General features: G+C 40.9%; 1 protein-coding gene across 3 annotated transcripts in view; it reads left to right on the forward strand.

Moving 5' to 3' along the window:
- The window catches only part of IQCM (IQ motif containing M), a 91,935-nt gene that overhangs the window by 45,827 nt on the left and 21,289 nt on the right, over positions 1-24,819 (forward strand). For all 3 annotated transcript variants that reach the window (XM_081208431.1, XM_081208433.1, XM_081208432.1), the window contains exon 11: positions 22,254-22,412. In XM_081208431.1, coding sequence (XP_081064557.1) covers positions 22,254-22,412 — 159 coding nt within the window. The remainder of the gene's footprint in view (positions 1-22,253; positions 22,413-24,819) is intronic.

Consider the following 24,819-nt stretch of genomic DNA (forward strand, 5'->3'; position numbering starts at 1 on the left):
TTTTTCTAAAGTAATTAAAATATGTAATTGAATACACTAGAATAATTTTGGAAATTTAGTTTAATTATTCCACAGGTTCTACTGGGAAACATTGCATCTTTTATTATGACTGAATGGGTAAATGTGGCTTTTTAAAATCCCACTTGTATTTCACTAGATTATTTTTTTAAATCATTTAAGCAAATCCTGTGGATAGGCAGGATTGTCTCATGGTTCTCCATAAAAGTACAAAAGTGCTGTCGGATAACTTTCCATCTATACCTAAAACCAATAGCCACCCAAGTTATTCACTTACTCCTGCCCTTGACACAATGCTCGTAAGGTAAGTCTAGGACTGATTTCAGCATTGTATATTAGAGAACGTGACTATGTACTTTTTCTGAGGCAATGGCAGTGAGTTTTACCTTTTCAGCTGAAGCTACAGCAACTTAACTCTTAAAAACAAAACAAATACCTGATCCGTCTAAGGAGACCTGTGTGCTTAATCAAGCCTCTATGTCATGGGTAGGCAAATTAAGGCCCAGGGGCCGGATCCGTCCCAATCATCTTCTAAATCCGGCCTGCGGATGGTCCGGGAATCAATGTGTTTTTACATGAGTAGAATGTGTCCTTTTATTTAAAATGCACCTCTGAGTTGTATCTGAAGGTATCTGAAGAAGTGTGCATGCACATGAAAGCTCATACCAAGAACGAAAGCTCATACCAAGAACTAACTTAGTTGGTCTTTAAGGTGCTACTGGAAGGAATTTCTTTATTTTGACTCTGAGTTGTTTGTGGGACATAGAAATTCATTCATTTCCCCCCCAAAAATATAGTCCGGCCCCCCACAAGGACACCTCACAAGGTCTTAGGGACAGTGGACCGGCCTCCTGCTGAAAAAGTTTGCTGACCCCTGATCTATGTGCATCAAGCATCCAAGTATCACCAGCATAAATTAGATAAATATCAAAATATGCATCCAATGTACATCTGAGTGTGGATGATACCTATTTGCATTGCATTGCTTTCTTTGAAATGTTAGTTTGAATGTGGATCCCTATGCACACAGATGCTTATACATTCAAATGTGTGATTCTCATGCACACAGAGGGCTGTATGTGTGGAAGCTCAATATACATGTTTATTCTCTCTTTTCTTGCGAGGGGATAATTATGCAGCTTGGACCTCTCTACAGAGTTTGTATTATAGTCTATAGAGTGGAATATGTATTATACTTATGGTGGAAAGGGCATGCTTGAAGCTCCTTGGGGAAAAGAATTAAACAGCCAGATAAACATTCTCTTACTTTATCTTTCCAAGAGACAAGCCAAAATGTAGATCTTCATAACTACTATATAGAACTTTGTACTCAAAATTCTTTCTAAGTGAATGGCTCCCTTAAGCAAACTATATTAGGGAGGTAATTTATGTGAGAAAAATGGATGCCAGTTCCTCTTGCTGGGCAACAGCCACAGCTTGAGTCATCTTCCTCTTTTGGCACAACTCCTATACCTTTCACAGTTGTCTGACCTGTAGAAATTTAGCGGGTGAAACTTTTGAAGGCTTGGAGCTGGACTGATGAGGAAATTTCTCTATATGTCAAACTGCTATTAAGGGCACTGTGCTGGAGCACTGTCAAAAGAAAAAAGTTAACAACCCTATCCATAGCCTTTTGAATTATAACATGTTTTGTCAAAGTCTTGCGTTACCAACAGTGGTGCTGAGAAACCTAATGGAAAAAGCATAACATTAAAGGCTGTAGCCCAATTCCAGTCCAGGTACCTTGTTTCATGTAACACCCCCCCCCCCGCAAGTTGCTTTGGGAGGGCAATAGGGCAGGATTTACCATTAAGCAAAATAAGCTCGTGTTTAGGCAAACCCTCCAAGTGTCCCCGTTTTCCAGGGACGTCCCTGATTTAGAGAAGCCATCACAGTTTCTGATTTGATCCCAGAGTGTCCCACGTTTCCTTAGAATGTTCCTATTTTCATTGGAGAAATGTTGGAGGGTATGGAGTTATCGAACCCCCGAGCTGTCTGAAGGCAACCCTGTATAGGGAAGGTTTTTTATATTTAATGTTTTATTATGTTTTTACATATGTTGGAAGCTTCTCGGAGTACTGGGGCAACCCAAAAAGGTGTGTGGGGTATAAATAGTAAAATTATCATTATGGAATGGGATGTCCCTATTTTCATGGGAGAAATGTAAGAGGTTATGGTTTAGGGAATTAAGGGAAGTGGGGCACAACATAAATTTTCCATTGCCAGATTGGCATAAACACATAGTTCTTCCTTGGTGGATCATAGCAAATGCTTTATACCAGTTTATAGTGCACAGCAGTGCCAGCACCTCAATGGTTTGCTTGTTCCATTAGATGCAACAAAGGGATTAGGACAATATATAACTTAGTAGCTTAGTAGTCAAAATAAAAAAATTCCTTCCAGTAGCACCTTAAAGAGCAACTAAGTTAGTTCTTGGTATGAGCTTTCTTCGTGCATGCACACGAAAGCTCATACCAAGAACTAACTTAGTTGGTCTTTAAGGTGCTACTGGAAGGAATTTTTTTATTTTGACTATGGCAGACCAACACGGCTACCTATCTGTAACTAGCTTAGTAGTGTATTACACGTCTTTAAGCAGAATTTTGCTTTTGCGGAAAAAAACAATACTGTTCAGAAGTTATTCAGAAATAAATTATTAGTTTTTCTAAACTGCTTAGTAAAGAAAAAGAGTATGCCTGATTGCAACATGCTCAACATACACAGTATAAGCTGTGTGGCTTGTCCTTTAAAACACTCTGAGTGACTTAGATGGCACTAAAAAACAACTGTCCTTCTCCTCAGGTTTGCAACAATATATGGACGTGTGTGTGTGTGCCTGTATTACACACAAATGAGAGTGCTCTAAAGGAATGAAAGCTGGCTGAATGCTTCTAAGCACCACTAGTCTACCATTCTGTGTTCTGACAGCTGGGGCCCTGTGTGTAGACTGAACATGTAACATCACTCGGATAAAGATTGACCTTTGCCATCTCCTGTCATATTATTGCCGGCGAGGAAATTCTCTGTAACCTGAGCCTCCCACGTATGCTTAGCACTTACTCTGCTTATGACAGAGGGAAAGATGTTTAACTTAGAGGGTAGAATAAAAGGATTTTTTTGAATTAAACTTTTCCTTACAGATTATCAGGCGAGGAACTGGGGATCTTGAAACGGGAACTCCAGTGTCAGCATCCAGGCACCTTACTTCTGCTACCACTATATTACTCTGTAAGCAAAGGGAACAGCTGGCTGGATCTTTGCAGGTGTTAGGGGGTATAGTGTATCTTTCTGCCCTTAGGGAATCAAGTGACTTGAGGAGCCAGTAGAGTCCCTTACATAGCTGGGCTGAGCTGCTCCACCATCCCTGATGGGAAATCTCTGTGTTGGCACAACTGAGGACATGAGTGCTTTATGCAATTCTTTGTTCCATGCTCTAGGATAAAACAGGAGGTGCAGGAGGCAGTGACTAGAAAAACATGTACAATAAGGAGTGTGCCATGGTACTGCCTCTACATAGCTTAGGATCTGCCACTTCTGCTTCAAGCAGGCAGGCAAGAGATTGGTGTCTGGGAGTGCCCTTGCTGATTGCTGTAAGGCTCATATCTGCTGGTCGTTGTTTTCTGTTAAATCCAATTTTATTAGACAAGAAAAAATCCATTGACAATGTAGTTACAAGCATTGCCTGTGGGATGGCATTAAATGGGCAATGAACAGCCCGTCATTGGTGATTCCTTCTGTTTCCCCAAATGGAAAGAGATAGCCTAGAGTGCCCTTGTGAAACGCTGCTTCATCTTAGTGTAGCATGAGCGAGTCATTTACTGTGTGGATGATAGTGAAAAGGTAATGGATTTCATCCGAAGCAACATAAAGTGTGGACCTACAAGAAAAGCAAGGTAGCTGCCACAGATATTACCGCAATCAGTTCTAAGTTATCTTTGGAAAGAGAGAATGCAAAAGACACTGTAGTATGGTTGTTTCCAAATCCTGAAAGTGGAGGAGAAGGGAACAATTTTTTATCTTCAGCAAGAAGGGCAGAATTGGACCTTCCACGTGGCTCATAGCTTCATAAGCTTTTGGAGTATGAAGAGACAGATATTTTAAGTGTTTCATTAGTTACTGCCTGCAGTGTACACAGCTGTGAACTTGGAAAAGAAATAAGGATTATTTTCATGAAGGAACCTTCAGTAGCACTTTTGTGTGCGTGCGCAGTGGTGGATTACTGAAGGAAGCTATTAGTCACCTGCAACCAAATGATAATTAGCTGGATCTTAAATATTGCTGTGTCTCTCAGTTTTTACTGTAGATTCGACTAGTCAGTAAATATGTGCTCTGTATTGTAACAGAGCCATGCATACACTTGTATGGATGCAAGTTACTGCAAGAGAAATAACACACGCCAGCTGTTGCACTTGTAGTGAGAAAAGCACTTCAAGAATACAAAATTATCTTCATTATGTGCATTATCAAAATCTGATCATGCTCTAACAAGGGTATAAAGGTGTACAGCATCTTCAACAGCAGATCTTGTGAATCAACTTTATGTGTTTATTTATTTAAAACATTTTTATTCTGACCTTCATAAAATCATTCCAGGGTGTCTTACAACAGAAAAATAACAATGCAATAAATGTAATCCATTGCAAGTCAACAAATATAGAAAAAATAGCAACAGCTGACCAGTTCTTAATAATTGTTAATAGTGCAGCCAATCGCTACAGAGCAGCCTTCTAGTCCTGTGCTAGGCATGTTGCAATGCTCCTTGTATTTCCCAAGCACCTGTCAGCCTGCTGGCATTGAAGCTCTTAGAAGGTGCTGCACGAGGGACTTTGACAGGGAGTTGGGACAGCCCACCAGTCAATCATCTGTCAGGAGATTGGCAGGTGGGTTGTCCTGTCCACCTGTTAAAATTGTTAAAAAGGGATGGGGACAGGTGGGGTGGGGACCTGGCCTGCTTAGCCAAAAAGGTCTGATCTAAATGGAAGGTGCTGCCTTTTTGAGACTATACCAATGGCCCTAATTATAGGACATAATCTAATCTGCTGCAGCTCCACACTGCCCTCCTGTGCAAGTCCCAAACACTTTTCAAGACTATTGGGCAGTTTACACTAATGCTCAGTTATGGCTGATGCAGACGGGCAGAGCCTCAGGGTCAGAATCCTGACACCAGTGTGGCAGCATCTCGCCTAAATGGGACAGGGCAGCAGTGAGATTAGGGCTGTATGAGTATACTAGTGGGTGCACCAGGTTGGCTCTGTGTAGCCCCAACCTCACCACAGCTGTACTCAGCCCCATCCTCATCCAGGTAGATTGAAGGTTGCTCCCCAGTGTCAGGAGGGCAACTCTGTGGCTCTGCTCCACCACACCAACCACTGCTGCTAATTCCAGTGTATGGGGGCCCCACTAGGGGGCGTATCGGAAGATGGCTGACAATAACATCTCTCCGACCCACACGAGGTAATTTGAAGGCTATGATGGGGGTAATTAGCCTCCTTACCCCCCCGGATGGGGGGGACTGCCCTTGCCTGCTGTGCCCTATACCACCCCCGAAATTGTGGGGATGGGGGCACTAGGCACAAAGCCCTCCTGTGGGATTCCGGCACTCCTGGACGCCGTCCCTGATCTGCGCCACTAGCTGCAAGAACTTCAAAAGAAACAATTTGGATGAAGGAATGCAATATTTCAAGGAAGGAGGGGGAGTAAAGACTGCTTACAGAAGAGATCTCTGATAAAACAAGACAAGAATAAATCATGAGAAGATACGCCAAGATACGGTATGGCAAATGACTGATGGGGGAGGGGGAACAAACTTTCCTTTCTTTTCTTATGTGATTAAACAAGAATCCCCTCCCCTCACGAGTCAGAAATGTCGTTTTAAGGACTTAAGCTGTGGATTTAAGGCTGTGTGGAGATAAACTTTCAAACCAAAGCATGTTTTAAGAAGAGCGTGGAATGTATAAGAGCTTTGGAATGACGCAGTTAAAAATGCCATCGCCATTTTGGGAAGTTCTGTCGGAGGTTTTGAGTCTGGGAGGAGAAAGAGAGAAATAGAGCTGCTTTTATATGGTGGGTGAAACTCCTCAGAGGGACTTAAGAGTGACAGTTTTGCGAGAAAAATGATGGAAAGAGCGATGTTATCTATGAAGGCCATGATATATGGAAACCATCTCGATTTGAGGATTGGAAGAACGGAAAAATTCACACAGGATTAATATTGGTGTTTATCGGCTTAAGGAGACTATCAGAAGAGGTCATAAAGAAAAAAGAGAAAATATATGAATAAGATGTGATGTGGAAACAGCAAGATAAGACTGGATAGAATTATGAACTGATTTGGTCTGATTTGGACTGATTTGGTCTGATTTGGACATTAATGCAGTAGCAAGAAGATGATCAGAATCCCCCTTCGGATCTTGAAATATGGGTTCCCCCAACAAAATTTAAAATTCGGCTTTGTAATTCGGAATTTATGTGATGTGATTTAATTTGATTTGATTGGCCAGTTAATAAAAATTATTTAAAAAATAATAATAATTCCAGTGTATGGCGTACAAGTTGAACACGCATTTGTGAACACTCATGCATAGTGGTTCATGACTAAAGAATCTGTGAAAATGAAAGAAGTGGTGAAAGTCTTAAGGTATTTTTTTTATGTATCCACTCTTTCATCCCTGTTAATAGTTTGCAATATTATCTGTTAATTTTATACAAATAACAGCTTGGATACAATGGCTCCAGTTTAACATTTAAGCTTAGTTCTTGGGGAATAAGCCCTATTGAATATACCAGGGCTTAATTCTGAATAAGTGGGATGTTAATTTAACATGTTCTTTCAGCCATATAGCATAATTAGCAATATCTAAATCAATGGGTGTACTCTGACTTGGTTGGATATCGCTCATTGTCTAGTGGGTTGGGGTTTTTTGTGAGGTTAAAAAAGTGTATTCATTCTGAAAGACAATTACATGTAAAAAAATATTACCTTGCTCAGTTGAAAAATGATTTCAAAACTCCCAAGGGCTATGTTATATTTACATGAACTTGCAAGCTAATCAAATAGGTCATTTTATTCATTGTTACTCAGAAAACCCCAAAGCAAAAGCAAGCTTGAAAGTCTTTAAAAGATATTCAAATCCTCGACAGTTGGAGCACTTCTGTTACAGTATAGCCAAAGCAATGAGTCAGAAATTCTTTGAAAGAGGGTTAAGAGCTAAAACAGCTGGATTGCTGAATGGATGGCAGGAGGCAAAGGTTGAGGCAGCTTGAATCTTATTTTCCACTGTGATTTTGTACTGGTAGGAAGTCTACTGGACGGGGGAGGAAGAAATAACATGCTGCAAAATACCGAAACTGCCCTGTGGCATCTTCTGTACAAATATATACATTTAGTTTCTTCCATGCTCAGAAAGAAAAAGTCAACCCACTGCTGAGTTTGTATGGCGTAATGCATGCTATTCCTTCTAAAGCTACATTAAAGATTGCATTCTATTTCAAGGAAGTGTTTACAGTTAAATATTGGTAGAGATAATGAGTGTTATCTGACACTTAACTCCTCAGAGATCCCTGCACTCCTCTGTAGCCAAGGGCACCTGAAAATAATAATGTCACTCAAGGACAGTTAAGGGAGGCCAGCTGGAAGGCGATGGAGATAGAAAAACATGTGTCAAGGATATGGACATGCCTTCACTAAAGTACAGTGGGGTCCACAGATGCCTTTGCTCATATAATTCCTTTTCCTTGAAATGGAAGGCCATGCCTTGTTCACTGACAAGTAGAAGACTGAAAAGAGGTATATAAATAAACAGCAGTATTAGTAGTAAAAAAAAATTGAGGAGGAGAAGGAATTGGGAACCAGTGTCCTGAAGACTTAAGACAGAACTTAACTGTATCCTTCCCATCATTTCTCTCCCTGGGGAGAGCATTCCACAAGCAGGGAGCCACCATAGAAAATAACTTCTTGGGTTGCTGCCCTTCATAAAGAGGGGCACCAAATGATGACTGGAGGTCCAGGTCAGTTCATATGGAATCATAATGGTGCTGCCTTAGATATTACAAAGGGCAACTGTGTCAATATGTGATGCCATCTGTGAATATTCTGTTATACATTCAAACATAGATTTATATGGCTTAGAATACTACAGTACATGTTATTCCATTTACTGTCCAGTATGGTAATACTGAAATATGTTTTCCAGATTTTTAAGACCTATGAGGTATCTGGTTGATAAATTCAGTAATTCCCTCTATGCGGCAGAAACTTATCTCTTTCCCGAGGCAACCTCATTCTACAACATTAATTCAAATTTAGTGAGATCCCTCTTGGCATGTGCCCTCAAGTATTGATTCACCAATATGTTTGTGAGCTTCTAGTTATCTACTTATTTTCTATAACTTTAATTCTATGGGCAATTATTTGCTTACTTACACAGCCTCAGTCTCAGCAGACAATACAATACTTCCATTCTTTTATTCCTGAAACAATTGATAAATTAGTAAATTTGAATGGTTGACTTGCAATCTGGTGTAATTTTGGATACATTTTTAAAAAAATGAAATTTGGTACCCACTAATATAGACCCCTGGGACAGCATGCAAACAGCACGCAGACCTAGTGGTGGGAGGAAAAAAATCCTTAAATAAGAGACACGGGGGAATGATTAATGGACTTCAATGTCTGTACACTAATGCGCAAAGCATGGGAAATAAACAAGATGAGCTTGAGCTCTTGGTACAGCAAACTAAATATGACATAATAGGCATCACTGAAACCTGGTGGGATAAGTCCCACGATTGGAATGTAATAATGGAGGGATACAATCTATTTCAGAGAAACAGACCAGACAAGAAAGGAGGAGGAGTGGCGTTATATGTCAGGGATGTGTATACCTGTGAAGAGATCCAAGATTTAGAACCTCAAAGCCAAAGTGAGAGCATTTGGGTCAAAATTAAGGGAGAGAAGAATAACAGAGACCTCATTGTGGGAGTTTACTATAGATCCCCAAGCCAAACGGAGGACATAGATGATGCCTTCCTGGAACAGATGGCCAAGCATGCAAAAGGAAGGGAGATAGTAGTAATGGGGGACTTCAATTACCCGGATATTTGTTGGATGTCAAACTCAGCCAAGAGCATAAGGTCAAACAGATTCCTCACTGGCCTTGCAGACAACTTCATTGTCCAGAAAGTGGGAGAAGCAACAAGAGGAACAGCCATTTTAGATCTGGTCCTAACCAGTGTTGATGACCTGGTTAGTGGGGTAGAAGTGGAAGGATCATTAGGCGCGAGTGATCATGCTCTTCTGAAGTTTACTATACAGCGGAAAAGAGCAGCCAAGCATACTAGGACTCAATTTCTTGACTTTAAGAAAGCCGACTTCATAAAACTTAGGGAAGTGCTGGGTGAGAGCCCATGGACAGTAATACTAAAAGGAAAGGGAGTTCATGATGGCTGGGAGTTTGTTAAGAGGGAGATAGTAAAAGCACAACTTCAGGCAATACCAATGAGACGGAAACATGGAAGGTGCCTAAAGAAGCCAGGGTGGCTATCTAAAGAACTTTTAACTGAGTTAAGATTAAAAAAGGATGTGTACAAAAAATGGAAAAGGGGGGAAACCACCAAAGAGGAATTCAAACAAATAGCCAGCACATGTAGACACAAAGTCAGAAAAGCTAAAGCACAGAATGAACTCAGGCTTGCTAGAGAGGTTAAAAGCAACAAAAAAGGCTTTTACGGGTATGTCCGTAGCAAAAGGAAGAACAAAGAAACAGTGGGGTCACTCAGAGGAGAAGATGGTGAAATGCAAACAGGGGACACAGAAAGGGCTGAACTCCTCAATGCCTTCTTTGCCTCAGTCTTCTCCGATAAAGAAAACAATGCCCGACCTGAAGAATTTGGAGCAAATGATTCAGCAAAGGAAACACAGCCCAGAATAACTAAGGAGATAGTACAAGAATACTTGGCTAGTTTAGATGTATTCAAGTCTCCAGGGCCAGGTGAACTGCATCCAAGAGTATTAAAAGAACTGGCAGATGTGATCTCAGAACCACTGGCAGTCTGCTTTGAGAATTCCTGGAGAACAGGCGAAGTCCCGGCAGACTGGAGGAGGGCAAATGTTGTCCCTATTTTCAAAAAGGGGAAAAGAGAGGACCCAAATAATTATCGCCCAGTCAGTCTGACATCAATACCAGGGAAGATTCTGGAGCAGATCATTAAGCAAACAGTCTGTGAGCACCTAGAAAGGAATGCTGTGATCACCAATAGTCAGCATGGATTTCTGAAAAATAAGTCATGTCAGACTAACCTGATCTCGTTTTTTGACAGACTTACAAGCCTGGTAGATGAAGGAAACGCAGTGGATGTAGCCTACCTTGATTTCAGCAAGGCATTCGACAAAGTGCCCCATGATATTCTTGTAAAGAAGCTGGTAAAATGCGGTCTTGACTATGCTACCACTCAGTGGATTTGTAACTGGCTGACTGACCGTACCCAAAGGGTGCTCATCAATGGTTCCTCTTCATCCTGGAGAAGAATGACTAGTGGGGTGCCACAGGGTTCTGTCTTGGGCCCGGTCTTATTCAACATCTTTATCAACGACTTGGATGATGGACTCAAGGGCATCCTGATCAAATTTGCAGATGACACCAAACTGGGAGGGGTGGCTAACACCCCAGAGGACAGAATCACACTTCAAAACGACCTTGACAGATTAGAGAACTGGGCCAAAACAAACAAGATGAACTTTAACAGGGAGAAATGTAAAGTATTGCACTTGGGCAAAAAAATGAGAGGCACAAATACAAGATGGGTGACACCTGGCTTGAGAGCAGTACATGTGAAAAGGATGTAGGAGTCTTAGTTGACCACAAACTTGACATGAGCCAACAGTGTGACGTGGCAGCTAAAAAAGCCAATGTAATTCTGGGCTGCATCAATAGGAGTATAGCATCTAGATCAAGGGAAGTAATAGTGCCACTGTATTCTGCTCTGGTCAGACCTCACCTGGAGTACTGTGTCCAGTTCTGGGCACCACAGTTCAAGAAGGACACTGACAAACTGGAACGTGTCCAGAGGAGGGCAACCAAAATGGTCAAAGGCCTGGAAACGATGCCTTATGAGGAACGGCTAAGGGAGCTGGGCATGTTTAGCCTGGAGAAGAGGAGGTTAAGGGCTGATATGATAGCCATGTTCAAATATATAAAAGGATGTCATATAGAGGAGGGAGAAAGGTTGTTTTCTGCTGCTCCAGAGAAGCGGACACGGAGCAATGGATCCAAACTACAAGAAAGAAGATTCCACCTAAACATTAGGAAGAACTTCCTGACAGTAAGAGCTGTTCGACAGTGGAATTTGCTGCCAAGGAGTGTGGTGGAGTCTCCTACTTTGCAGGTCTTTAAGCAGAGGCTTGACAACCATATGTCAGGAGTGCTCTGATGGTGTTTCCTGCTTGGCAGGGGGTTGGACTCGATGGCCCTTGTGGTCTATTCCAACTCTATGATTCTATGATTCTGGGACAGGGGGGGCGCTGTGGGTAAAACCTCAGTGCCTAGGGCTTGCCGATCGCATGGTCGGCAGTTTGAATCCCCATGGTGGGGTGAGCTCCCGTCTTTCGGTCCCAGCTCCTGCCCACCTAGCAGTTCGAAAACATCCTTAACTGCAAGTAGATAAATAGGTACCGCTTTATAGCGGGAAGGTGAACGGCGTTTCCGTGTGCTGCGCTGGTGCTGGCTCGCCAGAGCAGCTTCGTCACACTGGCCACGTGACCCGGAAGTGTCTCCACACAGCGCTGGCCCCCGGCCTCTTAAGTGAGATGGGCGCACAACCCTAGAGTCGGACACGACTGGCCTGTATGGGCAGGGGTACCTAATATAGACCCCTACTCTTGGCCTCCAGCTGTTAAGGCCGCAACAGTACCTAAAACCAAAAATTCAACTTTATTTTTTAAAATGAAGTTTTTATTGGTTTTTCTATTTGGAAAAATAACCTAGAAGCTATTTTACCTGCTAATCTTCTGGTTTGGTGAATAGGTAAATGAAGGCATGAATAATTAAACTAGTCTCCTACAAGTCCATTTTATGGGTAGGGATAAAAAATTCCCTTTCCATTCAGTACCCTACTGGTGGGTAATTAACATTTCTGTTAAGTTCTAATTATAGTCCTTGTATCTCAGCCATTATGCTAATAGTGTTATTCAGTAGTATGTGAGATTGCATTCATTATCACTGGTGAGTTAAACCTTTATTAAAGAAGAACTCCCTCAGGCCCCATTCTGGAGTTAAGTAATTATTCATTTGGTTTTATCCTTGCAATTAGCTTATATACTGTAGCGCTCATTATTGAGCTGCTATACCTCCCTGAACAAGATTAACCCACCATGGTAAATAAATGCCTAACAGCTCCAAAAGTGCTGCTTTTGAAGTATTTTATTATGTAATGAAATAAGGAATTGCAATGCATTGGTGCAACATCCTACTTCCCCACACAGTCAAAGTGAAGGAAATTACAGTTCTGTGGGACATTTTCGACTCAAGTTAAGCTGCAGAAAAAAATAGATCAGATCACAGCCATGGTGAATCCAACTGTTAAGATGATTGAGCTCTGCTTTCCGTCAGTGGCCTCCTTATATTGCATTAGGTGGGTGGAGGTGTGGGTTAGGAAAATGAAGCAGAAGTAACTCAGAACAGTCTATATTCTTGATTAAAAGATTTCTTTGTTTTCTGGACCACCCCATCATGGTCTTCTCCTTGTTGCAATTTAACAATACAAAAATACTGTTTCAAAATGGAAGTCTGTTAATGGTTCCTACAGAATCATTACAAAAATTATGGCATTTAGTTGGATGATGAAACTAACAAATTTTGTGTGCTGTAGACAAAACCCACCAGCAAAAGAAAATATTTATGTAATGCGGTTTCTGACAATATTGGATGTCAGTGTAATGCTAATATCATGATTGTTATATCACAGAACCCATAATATGTAGACATATAAATCCTATTTAATGGCGCTTACTCCCAGGTAAGTAGAGGTTCACAGTCAGCTTCCTGGTAATTTTCTTCTATGCTTTTTAAAGAACACAAATGCTTTTATTCATTGCTTTTTTCTGGGGGTACGCATACCCTTAAACATTTTGTGAATCTAAGTTTGGCCTCATTGAGGGGCAGTATTTCAATATTAGGAAAATGAGAGTACCCCTAAACTTTTTTTATATAGACAAAAAGCACTGCTTTTATTAGTGGAGGGAAATCCAAGCTTATAAATTCTTTGGAATCCCAGTACCAAATTGTTCAGGGAATGATTCCCATGCACATTTCTGTTTTCCAACATTTTGCTTCAGAAAGCTTCTTCAGTCTTTCCTCAAGCAACACCTTCAGAGTTCATGTAGCTCCAATGCATTCTCCTTTTCTTTCGTGGAATCTTAAATGAAAGTAGTCATCTTTCTCGATAAGCATTATAGAAGTAGTAGTAAAGGAAGTGATGATTCACAGGTTATTCTGTGGAGTTTGTATCAGGTTTTTTGTAGCTTAGCATGACCACAAACATCGTGACAAATATAGTTAGAGAGAACACTGTATTGAAAAGGCAATTTTCAACACTTTCATAAAACTAGAGCTATTGTAGACTTGGATACTTAGCCATCCATATTTCATAACCATTTTTTTTCAACCCTTAGGGATTCAAAATTTTTCGTTCCCATGGTAATCTTGGATTCTGAAAATACTCATACTTTCCATAAATGGATGGTAAAATAGTTTAAATAAATAAATGACCAGCTGTCTGGTAGTTAGGCATATATTTGATTTCCATAAGACATAGAAACCTACTGCTTCTGCCAATCCGAGGAAATGAAAGTAAATCAGTCATCAAAGGTATAATATGTTAAACATTTGCATGGTCATGACCTCTCTGTCATTAGCTGATCCTTTTCTTTTTATCATCTTTACTTTCTGCTGCTGTTCCCCAGTTACCTATAGTACTGCTTCAGGTGTTGATCTGACACAGTTGAAATATATATAAAAATAAAAAATTGACAGTAGCACTTTAGAGACCAACTAAGTTTGTTCTTAGTATAAGCTTTCGTGTGCATGCCTGGTATCTGAAGAAGGGTGCATGCACACAAAAGCTTATACCAAGAACAAACTTAGTTGGTCTCTAAAGTGCTATTGGACAATTTTTAATTTTTATATATATTTCAACTACAGTACTGCTAGCAACATATATTTAAATGACTTCAACTGGGAGTCTCCTTCTCTCTCTCTCTCTCTCTCTCTCTCTCTCTCTCTTTGGCTAAGCTCCAGTAACATACTATCTGTGTACAGTCCCATAGTAGCTATACAGAGCCTGAAGAGGATGTCAGTGGGGGTGGAGGAAGCCCCAAAGAGGCCAGAGGCACAGCAGGCCTTTGTTTAAAATCCCAGTGGTTTAAATACATTCCTTTATTATAGGGAGGTCTTTGGCCCTTCCATACATACCTTTGGTAGTACAGTACTATAGTTGCTGTCTGGCTCCCCCTGGATTTTTCTAGATGCTTCCACATGGCGTCGTTTTCACTCTGACACTATTATGGAATATTACATTCATAATTCAAAGTGCTGTTTTCTGTCACAGAAATTCTGACATTTGTGAAATATATGGACTGGTTCAGCAACATGTTCATTGTTTTGCACGATTTACTGCTTTTATGTGTGGCAGGTAGAGTGAGTGGTGCGTATGCTGAGTGACATCCACTTTGAGCCATTATGTTGTCTTTTTTGACAGGTGGCTCTTCACTGTGGTCTCTAACATGACAGATGGTTCAGACCAACACAGTTACCTCAAGTAGTTCTTTAGGCATAAGGCAAAAACATTTCTCTATAACCAGGCCTTTGGATGATTAACATTCTATAGCCATTTAAATGTTTTTTTTTGTGTGTGTGAGGGTTATTGGTTTATTTTTGTTTTCATTTTATTATGTATTTTGTGTTCTCATTTTGTATTTTTAGGTTGTGAACCGCCCTGTGATCTTTGGGTGAAGGACATTAAAATGAATGAATGAATGAATGAATGAATGAATGTTCCTGCTATCTATTCTTCTAATCTCCCTCAGGGTCTACTTTCCAGAATACCAGATGTTATATAGCCTGCCCCCATTCCCCCTCCCAGGGGTTGTCAGTGACCTGTACACATACTCATAACTCCAGCATTTACTGGTTGGTGGAATGTACGAATGGAAGGGGTGTGAATAAAGGCACAGAGAGTTTTTCAATCTGAATACATCTCACCATTGGCGTGGGTGGAAGAAAGCACAGACAGCCTCCAGAAAACAGCATTGTGATTGGTTGTGTGGCTAGTCTGCCACAATTCTGCTTCATAGGAAAGAGCATCTATAGCACTATAATTGCTGCTCCTGGATAGGTCCTAATTCAAAGACTGAGATGCACAAAATTTTGTGATCTTTATGCAGAACTGCAGCATCTATTTGACATTTATCTCTAAGCAATAGCCGCTTCTTCGTTCATTCACGGATTCAAGTAATTCATTCATGGATTCTCTTGTGCTTTTACCCTCCCTACGTTTTGCTTTCTCCCCTCCCCCATAAGACTCATGATCTTTTGCATAATTGGAAGATTAACAGATGTCCTAGGTAACAGCTTTCAGAAGAATGAGAAAATCACTCTCATGTCATCCATCTTTTGCTGCAGTCCAAACAACTGAAGGGAGGGGAATACTTTGGTCATTTGATTTATCGCCAAGTTTGCAGTCATCAAACATGTGTAGCTTCTGTCGATCAATGTCATTCTAAAGTAAGGAAAATAGGGACAGAACTGGCATGTTCTTTAATATTCAGTTTATTTGAACATGTACAATTAGAACATACATAGAGGCTCTGCACTCTCAAGGTGTCTTCAGCCAACTCACAGCATTCCCTCTCTATGTAAATGCACACATTCACACCTGCTCCTTCCTCAGCTGCAGCGATGTCACTTGGACCAAGTTCTGTTTCCTAACTAACAATTAGCTCCTGTCAGCTGACTATTCAGTGCTATTAACCAGCAGTCAGCCAGGAGCCTTGACAGTAATGCCTTTGAACTTATTTGGTTATACATCCCATGAGACAAGGGTGAGGGGAGAACCATTGAGAAGTTTTTAGAGAAAACTACAGCTGAGCTGAAATTTCCTAGAAGGCACTTTCCCCCTGACATTTTTCTTTTTTCCTCACCCACCAAAGGAAGTCATTTTTCAGAATGCTCTCTAAATACTGCCCACCATTTTGTTGACTTAGTGTTTATTTGTTCATATGTTATGGATTGTGCATTTAAATAAAATAATAATAATAATAATAATAATAATAATAATAATAATAATAATAATAATAATAATTTATTTATACCCCGCCCATCCGGCTGGGTTTCCCCAGCCACTCTGGGTGGCTTCCAACCGAATATAAAAAAATTCCCTAAACAGGACCACCTTCAGTTGTCGTTTAAAAGTAAAATAGTTGTTTATTGCCTTGACATCTGCTGGGAGGGCGTTCCACAGGGCAGGCATCACTACCGAGAAGGCCCTCTGCCTGGTTCCCTGTAACCTCTCTTCTGGCAGCGAGGGAACCGCCAGAAGGCCCTCAGCGCTGGATCTCAGTGTCTGGGCTGAACGATGGGGGTGGAGACTCTCCTTCAGGTATACAGGACCGAGGCCGTTTAGGGCTTTAAACATACTGGGAGCCAATGAAGATCTTTCAGGACCAGAGTTATACGGTCTCGACAGCTATTCCCAGTCACCAGTCAAGCTGTATTAATTGCAGTTTCCAAGTTACCTTCAAAGGTAGCCCCACGTAGAGCACATTGCAGTAGTCCAAGCGGGAGATAACTAAAGCATGAACCACTCTGGCAAGACAGTCTGCGGGCAGGTAGGGTCTCAGCCTGCGTACCAGATGGAGCTGGTAAACAGCTGCCCTGGCCACAGAATTAACATTTGTGGGAGATTTTCTTGATTTGCTCTTATGTTTGCTATAACCAAATGCTTAGGTGCATATTCTCTAAGTGCATTCTGCTTCTTTGCTTTTTTTAAATATGGAAAGTCTTCAGTGGTGCTTTCCATTTCTCAATCCACAAATGACATGAAGAATTATGAGAGGCCATTTGCTCACAGCTCTAGAAATGACTTAGCAGACATTATTTTGGGGAAGACAATATATTATTATGGATTATGTAACTAGGATTAGCTAATCAGTGGGATTTTAGCTAAGCAAAAATCTGTGAGTGTGTCATCTTCATTATGGTCCTTTGGATTGGGGCTCCTATTTGCAAGAGGAATCACCACAATTTATTTTGAAAGACTTCCTACATTAACATGAATATAAATTCCTGGCTGTCATGTGGAGACAGAGTTGTCAGAGTGGGCCTTTAGAAAAGCATTTCCCCCCTTCTGGTAAGCTTTAGTTCATGTGTCAACTATCTTTCATCATGATTCCTATATACTGCTTTATAGTGTAATAGATCAGGCAGTTTATGCATTTTCATTCTGTTTTGGGCTTATTTCAGATAGATTATATTATTTATCTTCCAACCCCCACCCCAGGACTCTTAGCTGTGCTTTAGTAGTTTCAGAATTTCAGCTAGTGGTTTTGGTAGTATGGCTGCTCCTAGATATTAGAACCTGGAATTAAATTCCCCCTGGATTTTGTCTATTTTCTTGCGACTATCACATGACTTACTCAAGCATGGCAAGGTAATTCAGTTTTTGCTCAAAACTCAAAGTTCATGTGGTTTGGAGAGAGAGTTGAAAATTGATCACTGGATTGGATTGATTATTGCATTGATTAGCTGCAATAGGAACACACACACACAAAAAGGTGATTGGGAACATGGGTTGAAATAGTAATGTATTACTTTTATTAATTTCAACAGAGTTTAAAACTCTCCACATGCAGGTCACCCACAGCTATCTTTACTGAATATTTTTATTGGTTTTCCAATAACATTCCTATAACAGCCTCATTATAACAATGCCAATTTTAAAAAATATTTTTTTAGAAATTGATTTTCCAATATCACTCACCCACATCTATCTTATCCCATTGCTTAGAAAATAAAAAGGCTGATCCTATGGGATAGATAGCACCTTCCTTGCACTAGTACTGTATGGGAAAATATATTTTGTGTTTGGTGTTCTGCAGAGGGGAGGCAACCGTTTTTAACATTACAGAGGTGGCCCACTTACTTCCATCCAAGACTTACAGGGTGTTTATTCCATATACTGCCCTCCAGCCGCCACATTTTCTCCTGGTTTCTCTCTGCATCTCAGAAGGTGGGAGCTCCTCATTGAAAGGAGGAAGTACCTCAGATGGCTCCATAGCAGTCAGGCTTAATGTCATTTGGATGGCCACTTCTCTGCCAACCCACTTGGTCCCTCCCTTGGGTCCAGCTCTCTGCCCTCTAGACTACTGTCTCCCTCTCCAGGCTCAGATGCTTCTTGGGGTCCCGAGTTCACTTCTTGTACCTTGCTAGGACCCTTCCTAAGGTGATCCAGCTGTAGCTCCCCAATCTCCTACAGTTCCTCCTCAGGATCTAACAACCCCCCACCAAATGACCTCTCCATGAGACTCATGACACTTGGTACATGGTCATCAAGCCCTCCTGAGTGGGAACCAATCCTAGCAGGTCTTGCAATTAACACCAGATTTAAAAGACACCAAATATAATCCCCACTTGGCAAGAAAAAAATGAGAGCACATTATAAGTCTCCTATATGTGATGTCTGGTGTGGGGCGGAAAATGTACTCATGGTCCAAATAAGGACATCTCCTGCCACCTAATTAGGCCTGTGAGCTAGAGGTTCCTCAGGTGCTAGAGGAGCCTTTCAGTTATTCAGTTCAGCCCAAATTGCAATGCTATGAAGTTACAGCAGCTTCACTGACACTTCACAGAGTTTGGGAGGAGCAGCTATTGCATAACATGCTCACATATTGCTATATCATCCCTTCCCTTCTGTTACAGGATCATAAAGGGGATTATATTGTGACAGAAGAATAGGGCTTCATGAATGGCACTTCCAAATTGGAAGTTCTAACTTTTTATTTATTTTCTTAAATCACAACCCCTTGCTGACCTGCATTTGAATAATTTTTTTTGCTAGCATTTTCACCTTTCAGCTGTTAATGCTGACCTTCTGAGTCTTCATTAATACGCTTGCAGTTATTATATTCCTGCTTAAGTAGAAAACATTGTAACCAAGCAACAGATGCTCCATTAATTTAGGAATTAGGACAGTCTATTTTGGCTCCCCTTTTCTTGGTATATGAGCACAAAATTTTTCACTTTGATGAATGAATTGCTCTGTTTATAATTTTTATTACTAATGAACAGAAGTGTTCAATAAAAATGACATGACAAAAATGCATGACATTCACTTTTTTCATGTCGAAGTAAATGAACCCTCTGTTTTAGTGATAACAAATTTTCAAAGTTTATATTTGGGAGTTCTTAAAACTAGTTTGACTACCAATTGAGACCAAAACTTTTGGACGTAAATTCAAAAACAGCTTAGTTTTGTTAAAACAGAGAAGGAATCTGAGAAGGAAAGGGTAAGTCAGAAGTTCATATTTATGAACAGAGCTGATTGCATGGCATGGCACATTTAGGGCAGATCCACACCATACATTTAAAACACATCCAACCCACATTTAATGCACATGACTTTCACCAGAGAATCCTGGGAACTGTCTTTTAGTAATGGTGCTGGGAACTGTAGCTATGTATTCCCCTAGCTTCTTTGGGGAAAGTTGTGTGTTTTAAATGTGGGTTGTACATACTTTAAATGTATGGTTGGATCTCCCCAAATTGTCTCTGGAAATTGTTCCTAAGGCAATTCTGATTAGTCATAGTGGAATGGCTGAAAATCCTTTTAGTACTTGACGTATTTAGGGTTGGCCCAATGTATTTTGCGCCCCATTCCATAGGCAGACTGGAGTAGCAGTTAAATCTTACTCCACCAGTCACGATGAGACATCTGCCTAAGGACAGCAAGCTGTGTTAGGGGGCACAGGGCAGGTCACATGATGCAAATGTTCTGTGAGGGTCGGTATGGCGTTTGCCCGTTCTTTTGGAAATGTCTGTACAGGGGGAGAGAAAGGGTTAATAGGTAGACCAATAGAAAAGCCAGAGGCGGAGTCTACCTGTTTTTAAAAGGCTTAGTCAGAGGTTTAGACAGTTGGGAAAAAGCAGTTGGGAAAGCAGTTGGCAGACAGATGGAAATAGGGAGACAGTTAGTGCAGTTGGTTCTTGTGTGAGGGGACGTAGAAGAGTTAGAGACAGGATAAAATAAGACTAAGAGGGTAACAGTGTTTTGAATGCATTTAAAGTTTATTTGTGTTTGCAATAAAATACAATCTTCATTGTTAACTTGAGAACCTGACTGAGACTAAGTGATTTACTGGGGAAAACTTGGTATGGTGGCAGCGGATTAGTGGTGTACGGGTCAATAGCCTGTGAGACGACCGGGGGCTGCATACAAACACCACAGTTGGGAACATCCTATTCCATGAAAAATGGTTTCTGGCATAATGCAAGGAGTAGAAATCACAGTTACAGAATGTCCTGCCTCAGTTTACCTCGCTATCTGCTGCTGACACTTAGCCATGATTTCTGGCTCACAGATGGGGATGGAGGTGAGCAGGAAGATGGGAAAAGCACCAGGGTCAGTAGAATCATAGAATCATAGAGTTGGAAGAGACCACAAGGGCCATCGAGTCCAACCCCCTGAAGTAGACTAGCGAGCAGACAGGTTCTGGTGCTTAATGTAATGGGGTGCTTGTTTGGCTCACACATTGCAGAGTTAGTTGAAACTCCTTCACCAGGAGCTATAAACAAAGATAAGAATAACAATAATTGGACAACATTGTTATCGCCTCTTGAAACCACCAAACCATATAAAATGTAAAGAAAAGTGCATTGAGGAAATCTAAAAATGCAAATCAGGGAAATAAATTGTTATGCATGCTGTCAAACTATGGAAACACACGGAATGTTCATTAACAGATGGTCAAGGTTTTACTCAAAAAAACGTTTAAAACCTCAGCGCTTTTACATTTTACAAGCCATTGTCTCCACTGTGAACACGCACTCTGTCTAAAGCCCCATGCAACTGAGGAGACACCCATTAGAAGAACAAAACTGCTACTGACCATTAGTGGCAAACATACTAACCAGTGAACATGAACCTCAGAAAACCGTATTATTTCAGCAAGCACCAGAGCCTGTCTATTAAACTCACACTTCAGCTACAAACTCTAAATCACAGACTTTATCCCAGCTCTGACCCTTAAAACATCTTCTGCTCTTTTAAATAAGCTATATTTATTTATCTATATAATTTATATTTAGCTTTTTATAAGGCCCAGGCTTATAAAGGACAATACAGATTTTGTTGCCCTTCATCCTGTCTTCTTACTGCAATATTATTGTAGGGTTGTTGTTTTTTTTTAAAAAAATAACTGTTGCATGTTAATTGTTGTTAGCTGCTGTTTAGAACTAGCTGTGTCTGCTCTGAGCAGTTTTTGAACTGCAAAAAGTAGTATAAACAAAATCTCCTCTGCCTGAGATTCAAGTTTAGTGCCATCAATGCTGGAATTTGAGGATGTGATTTTGGGTGTCAGTGATGCCTCTGTTGCCATCATCCCAACTAGATCCCGAATTACTGCCATGCCAAGCACATAGAAGGAGAACAGTACATTTAGTTTTGCAAATAAACAAAATGGCAATAGCTCCCTTCTGCTATTTCTCCCTAGCAGCTGGTATTTGGAGCCTTAAATCGAAGGGTGGTACCCAACTGCCATCAGTTCAAGGGGTTTTGCTTGTTTTAACCGAACTTTCCCCCATCTCCTCCTCCACTGCATGCTCTGCATCCCACCCTCAATCTTCTCCAGAGCATTGGGGGAATGCTCATAGAACAGATTTAGGAAATGTGCAACAGCAGGAGAGGGAGCAAAAAATGCCACTAAGCAAGAGGAAATCCTTGTATTGATGGAATGTTCACATAGTACTATGTTAGATACGACCCTATAGCTTTAAATCTGGAATATCCTTGTAGCCAGTCAGGACTAAGAGTTAGCTATTGCTTGACCTATTCTCCATGAACATGCCTTTTATGCTACTCCCCTTTTCAAACCCATGTAGCTATTATGTGTCAGTGAGTTTTAAAAATTAATTATGCTTTGAACACTCTGAAAATACTGCTTTCACAAAGTAGCCTTTTACACTTTTCAGGTGCTGATTCAAAAATAAAGAGCATCAGTAAGTCTCAAGCAGTTGAAATGACCTTCATGTTGTATCCACCTCGTGGTCTCAAGCTTATAACTGCAGCTGCTCCCAGGTCAACCTGGCTGAAGCCAATAGTCGATGGGGAAGATGGTTACAAATATTTAGGTAAGATTTTATATATAAAATCAGGCTCTGAATATTCAAAGGTTTTTCTAGTAGTGTTGTATCTACATCTGTATTCATACTTCTGTTTTGATTAGAAATTGATGTAGTCTGTTTAGATGCAGTTAGTATTTTACAGGCTTTTCAGCAAAATCACTTCCTGGAGACAGAAGGGGACAAGCAGTTTCTCGAATTTGTTTAAAGGATAGTATATCTTTATAAATATTTGAATTTCAGTTAGCAGAGGAGTTGGGGCAAACTTTTAAATTTTTACTGTAAGAGGGAATCATGCAGAAGAGCATTTGTTCTGAAGATCTCCACACCTTCCATGTATGATGCATAAAGCTGGATTTTAGAAGGTGGCCAGGGCACAAAAAGAGCATATCACTGTGGTGGCTAGTCACCTGTGTACAGGTCATGCTTTGTAGTGCAGCAAAGCCCTAATTCCTTTGCAATATGTTTTGGTGGTCTAAAACATGCAATGGGTGAGTTACTTATTGTTTTATGCAAGTATTTCTGTGCCACTTTCCGAACCCACAAAGCATCTCACAAGAAAGCAATGTAAAACGACAATAATTAAAACAATGAAAGGTTGATGTTGGCTGTTTTTTTTTAAATGACCCTCCCCATAACTTTTCAGTAAGTATGCACCCTTGTATGGAGATCTGGCCTTTATCACACATTCTTTGTTAACATGACAATCCATGTTGGGTTTTTGCAAGGTGTCCTTGATTGCCTGCATTTTGAAGAATGCTTGGAAACTATGTTGTTGTTTAGTCGTTTAGAGGTGTCCGACTCTTCATGACCCCATGGACCAGAGCACGCCAGGCACTCCTGTCTTCCACTGCCTCCCGCAGTTTGGTCAAACTCATGCTGGTAGCTTCGCGAACACTGTCCAACCATCTCATCGTCTGTCATCCCCTTCTCCTTGTGCCCTCAATCTTTCCCAACATCAGGGTCTTTTCCAGGGAGTCTTCTCTTCTCATGAGGTGGCCAAAGTATTGGAGCCTCAGCTTCACGATCTGTCCTTCCAGTGAGCACTCAGGGCTGATTTCCTTAAGAATGGATAGGTTTGATCGTCTTTCAGTCCATGGGACTCTCAAGAGTCTCCTCCAGCACCATAATTCAAAAGCATTAATTCTTTGGCGATCAGGCTTTATAGTCCAGCTCTCACTTCCATACATCACTACTGGGAAAACCATGGCTTTAACTATACGGACCTTTGTTGGCAAGGTGATGTCTCTGCTTTTTGGGATGCTGTCTAGGTTTGTCATTGCTTTTCTCCCAAGAAGCAGGCGTCTTTTAATTTCGTGACTGGGCCTACAGTTCAGAGAAAATGACAGAGAATAGCAGTATCATAATAAACTCAGGCAGCCCGCATTAAGAGCTGCATGGCTGGTGCTGACCTGTGACAAGCCTTTCTCAGTAGTGGCTTCTCACTCATGGAGGTGCTTCTGTCACAGCCTTACAATTTAATTTCATATTAAAGGCATTCTAAACTAGGACTGAGCTGTATGTTTTCTTCCACCTCATTCCATTAATTTAATGTTTGTATTTCTTTTCATAAGAGTGATGATATAGCAGTTATAAATTTGTTGTGCGATGTGGATTAATACTGGGAGGAGATAGGTATTATAGTACCTCAGGAGCAACTAATTTGCTAGAAGTGTTTTGCTGCATTTTCTTTACATAATTTAAACAAAGAATGCTGCCCCCACAATTAAAATTATAAAATGAGCTTTATTTGAAGCAAATTCCTCATTAGGGATGCTTCTGAACTGCATAATTTCCCACCTTGGATTACAGATTCTGAAATGACAGCAATTCCTCCCAATAGTTCTCTGGCTCTCATTGTAAGTCTTATTATGGATGGCAGGCATTTTGGGAAAACAACAGATCCCAGACCCCTTGAGACCACTTGTTGTAGCAATGTTATAAACATTAGAAAAGCCTTCCCCAACTTGGTGCCTTCCATATGTTGCTAACTAGAACCCCATCCTTTCCTGAACATTGACTATGCTGGCTGAGCTTATCAGAGTTGTTGTGTAAATCTGGAGAGTACCAGGGTGGGGGAAGGAGCATTAGTTGAAGTGGTGGGGAGAATATCCTTTCTTCCCATAGGCATCAAGTTGGCCATTGTGAGAACAGGATTGTGGACTAGATGGACTACTGGCCTGATCCGACAGGCCTCTTCTTATAGTCTTTTGTCTCTCAAAACAAGAGTCATGAACCTTCACTCCTTTCTCTCTCACCCTTAAACTTGGCCTGGTGGGCTTTTACTAACACCATTTGTGGACAGCAAGGTTTTCTTCAGAAAGTAGTTATAGATAATTCCACCCTAGATGACTGGATAGTGTATCTTTTTGAGTTACAGTGGTTATTAAACTAGTTGACAAGAGAACTGCAGGAG

The sequence above is a fragment of the Podarcis bocagei genome, assembly GCF_964188305.1.
Source record: "Podarcis bocagei genome assembly, chromosome: 9".
Taxonomy (NCBI): domain Eukaryota; kingdom Metazoa; phylum Chordata; class Lepidosauria; order Squamata; family Lacertidae; genus Podarcis; species Podarcis bocagei.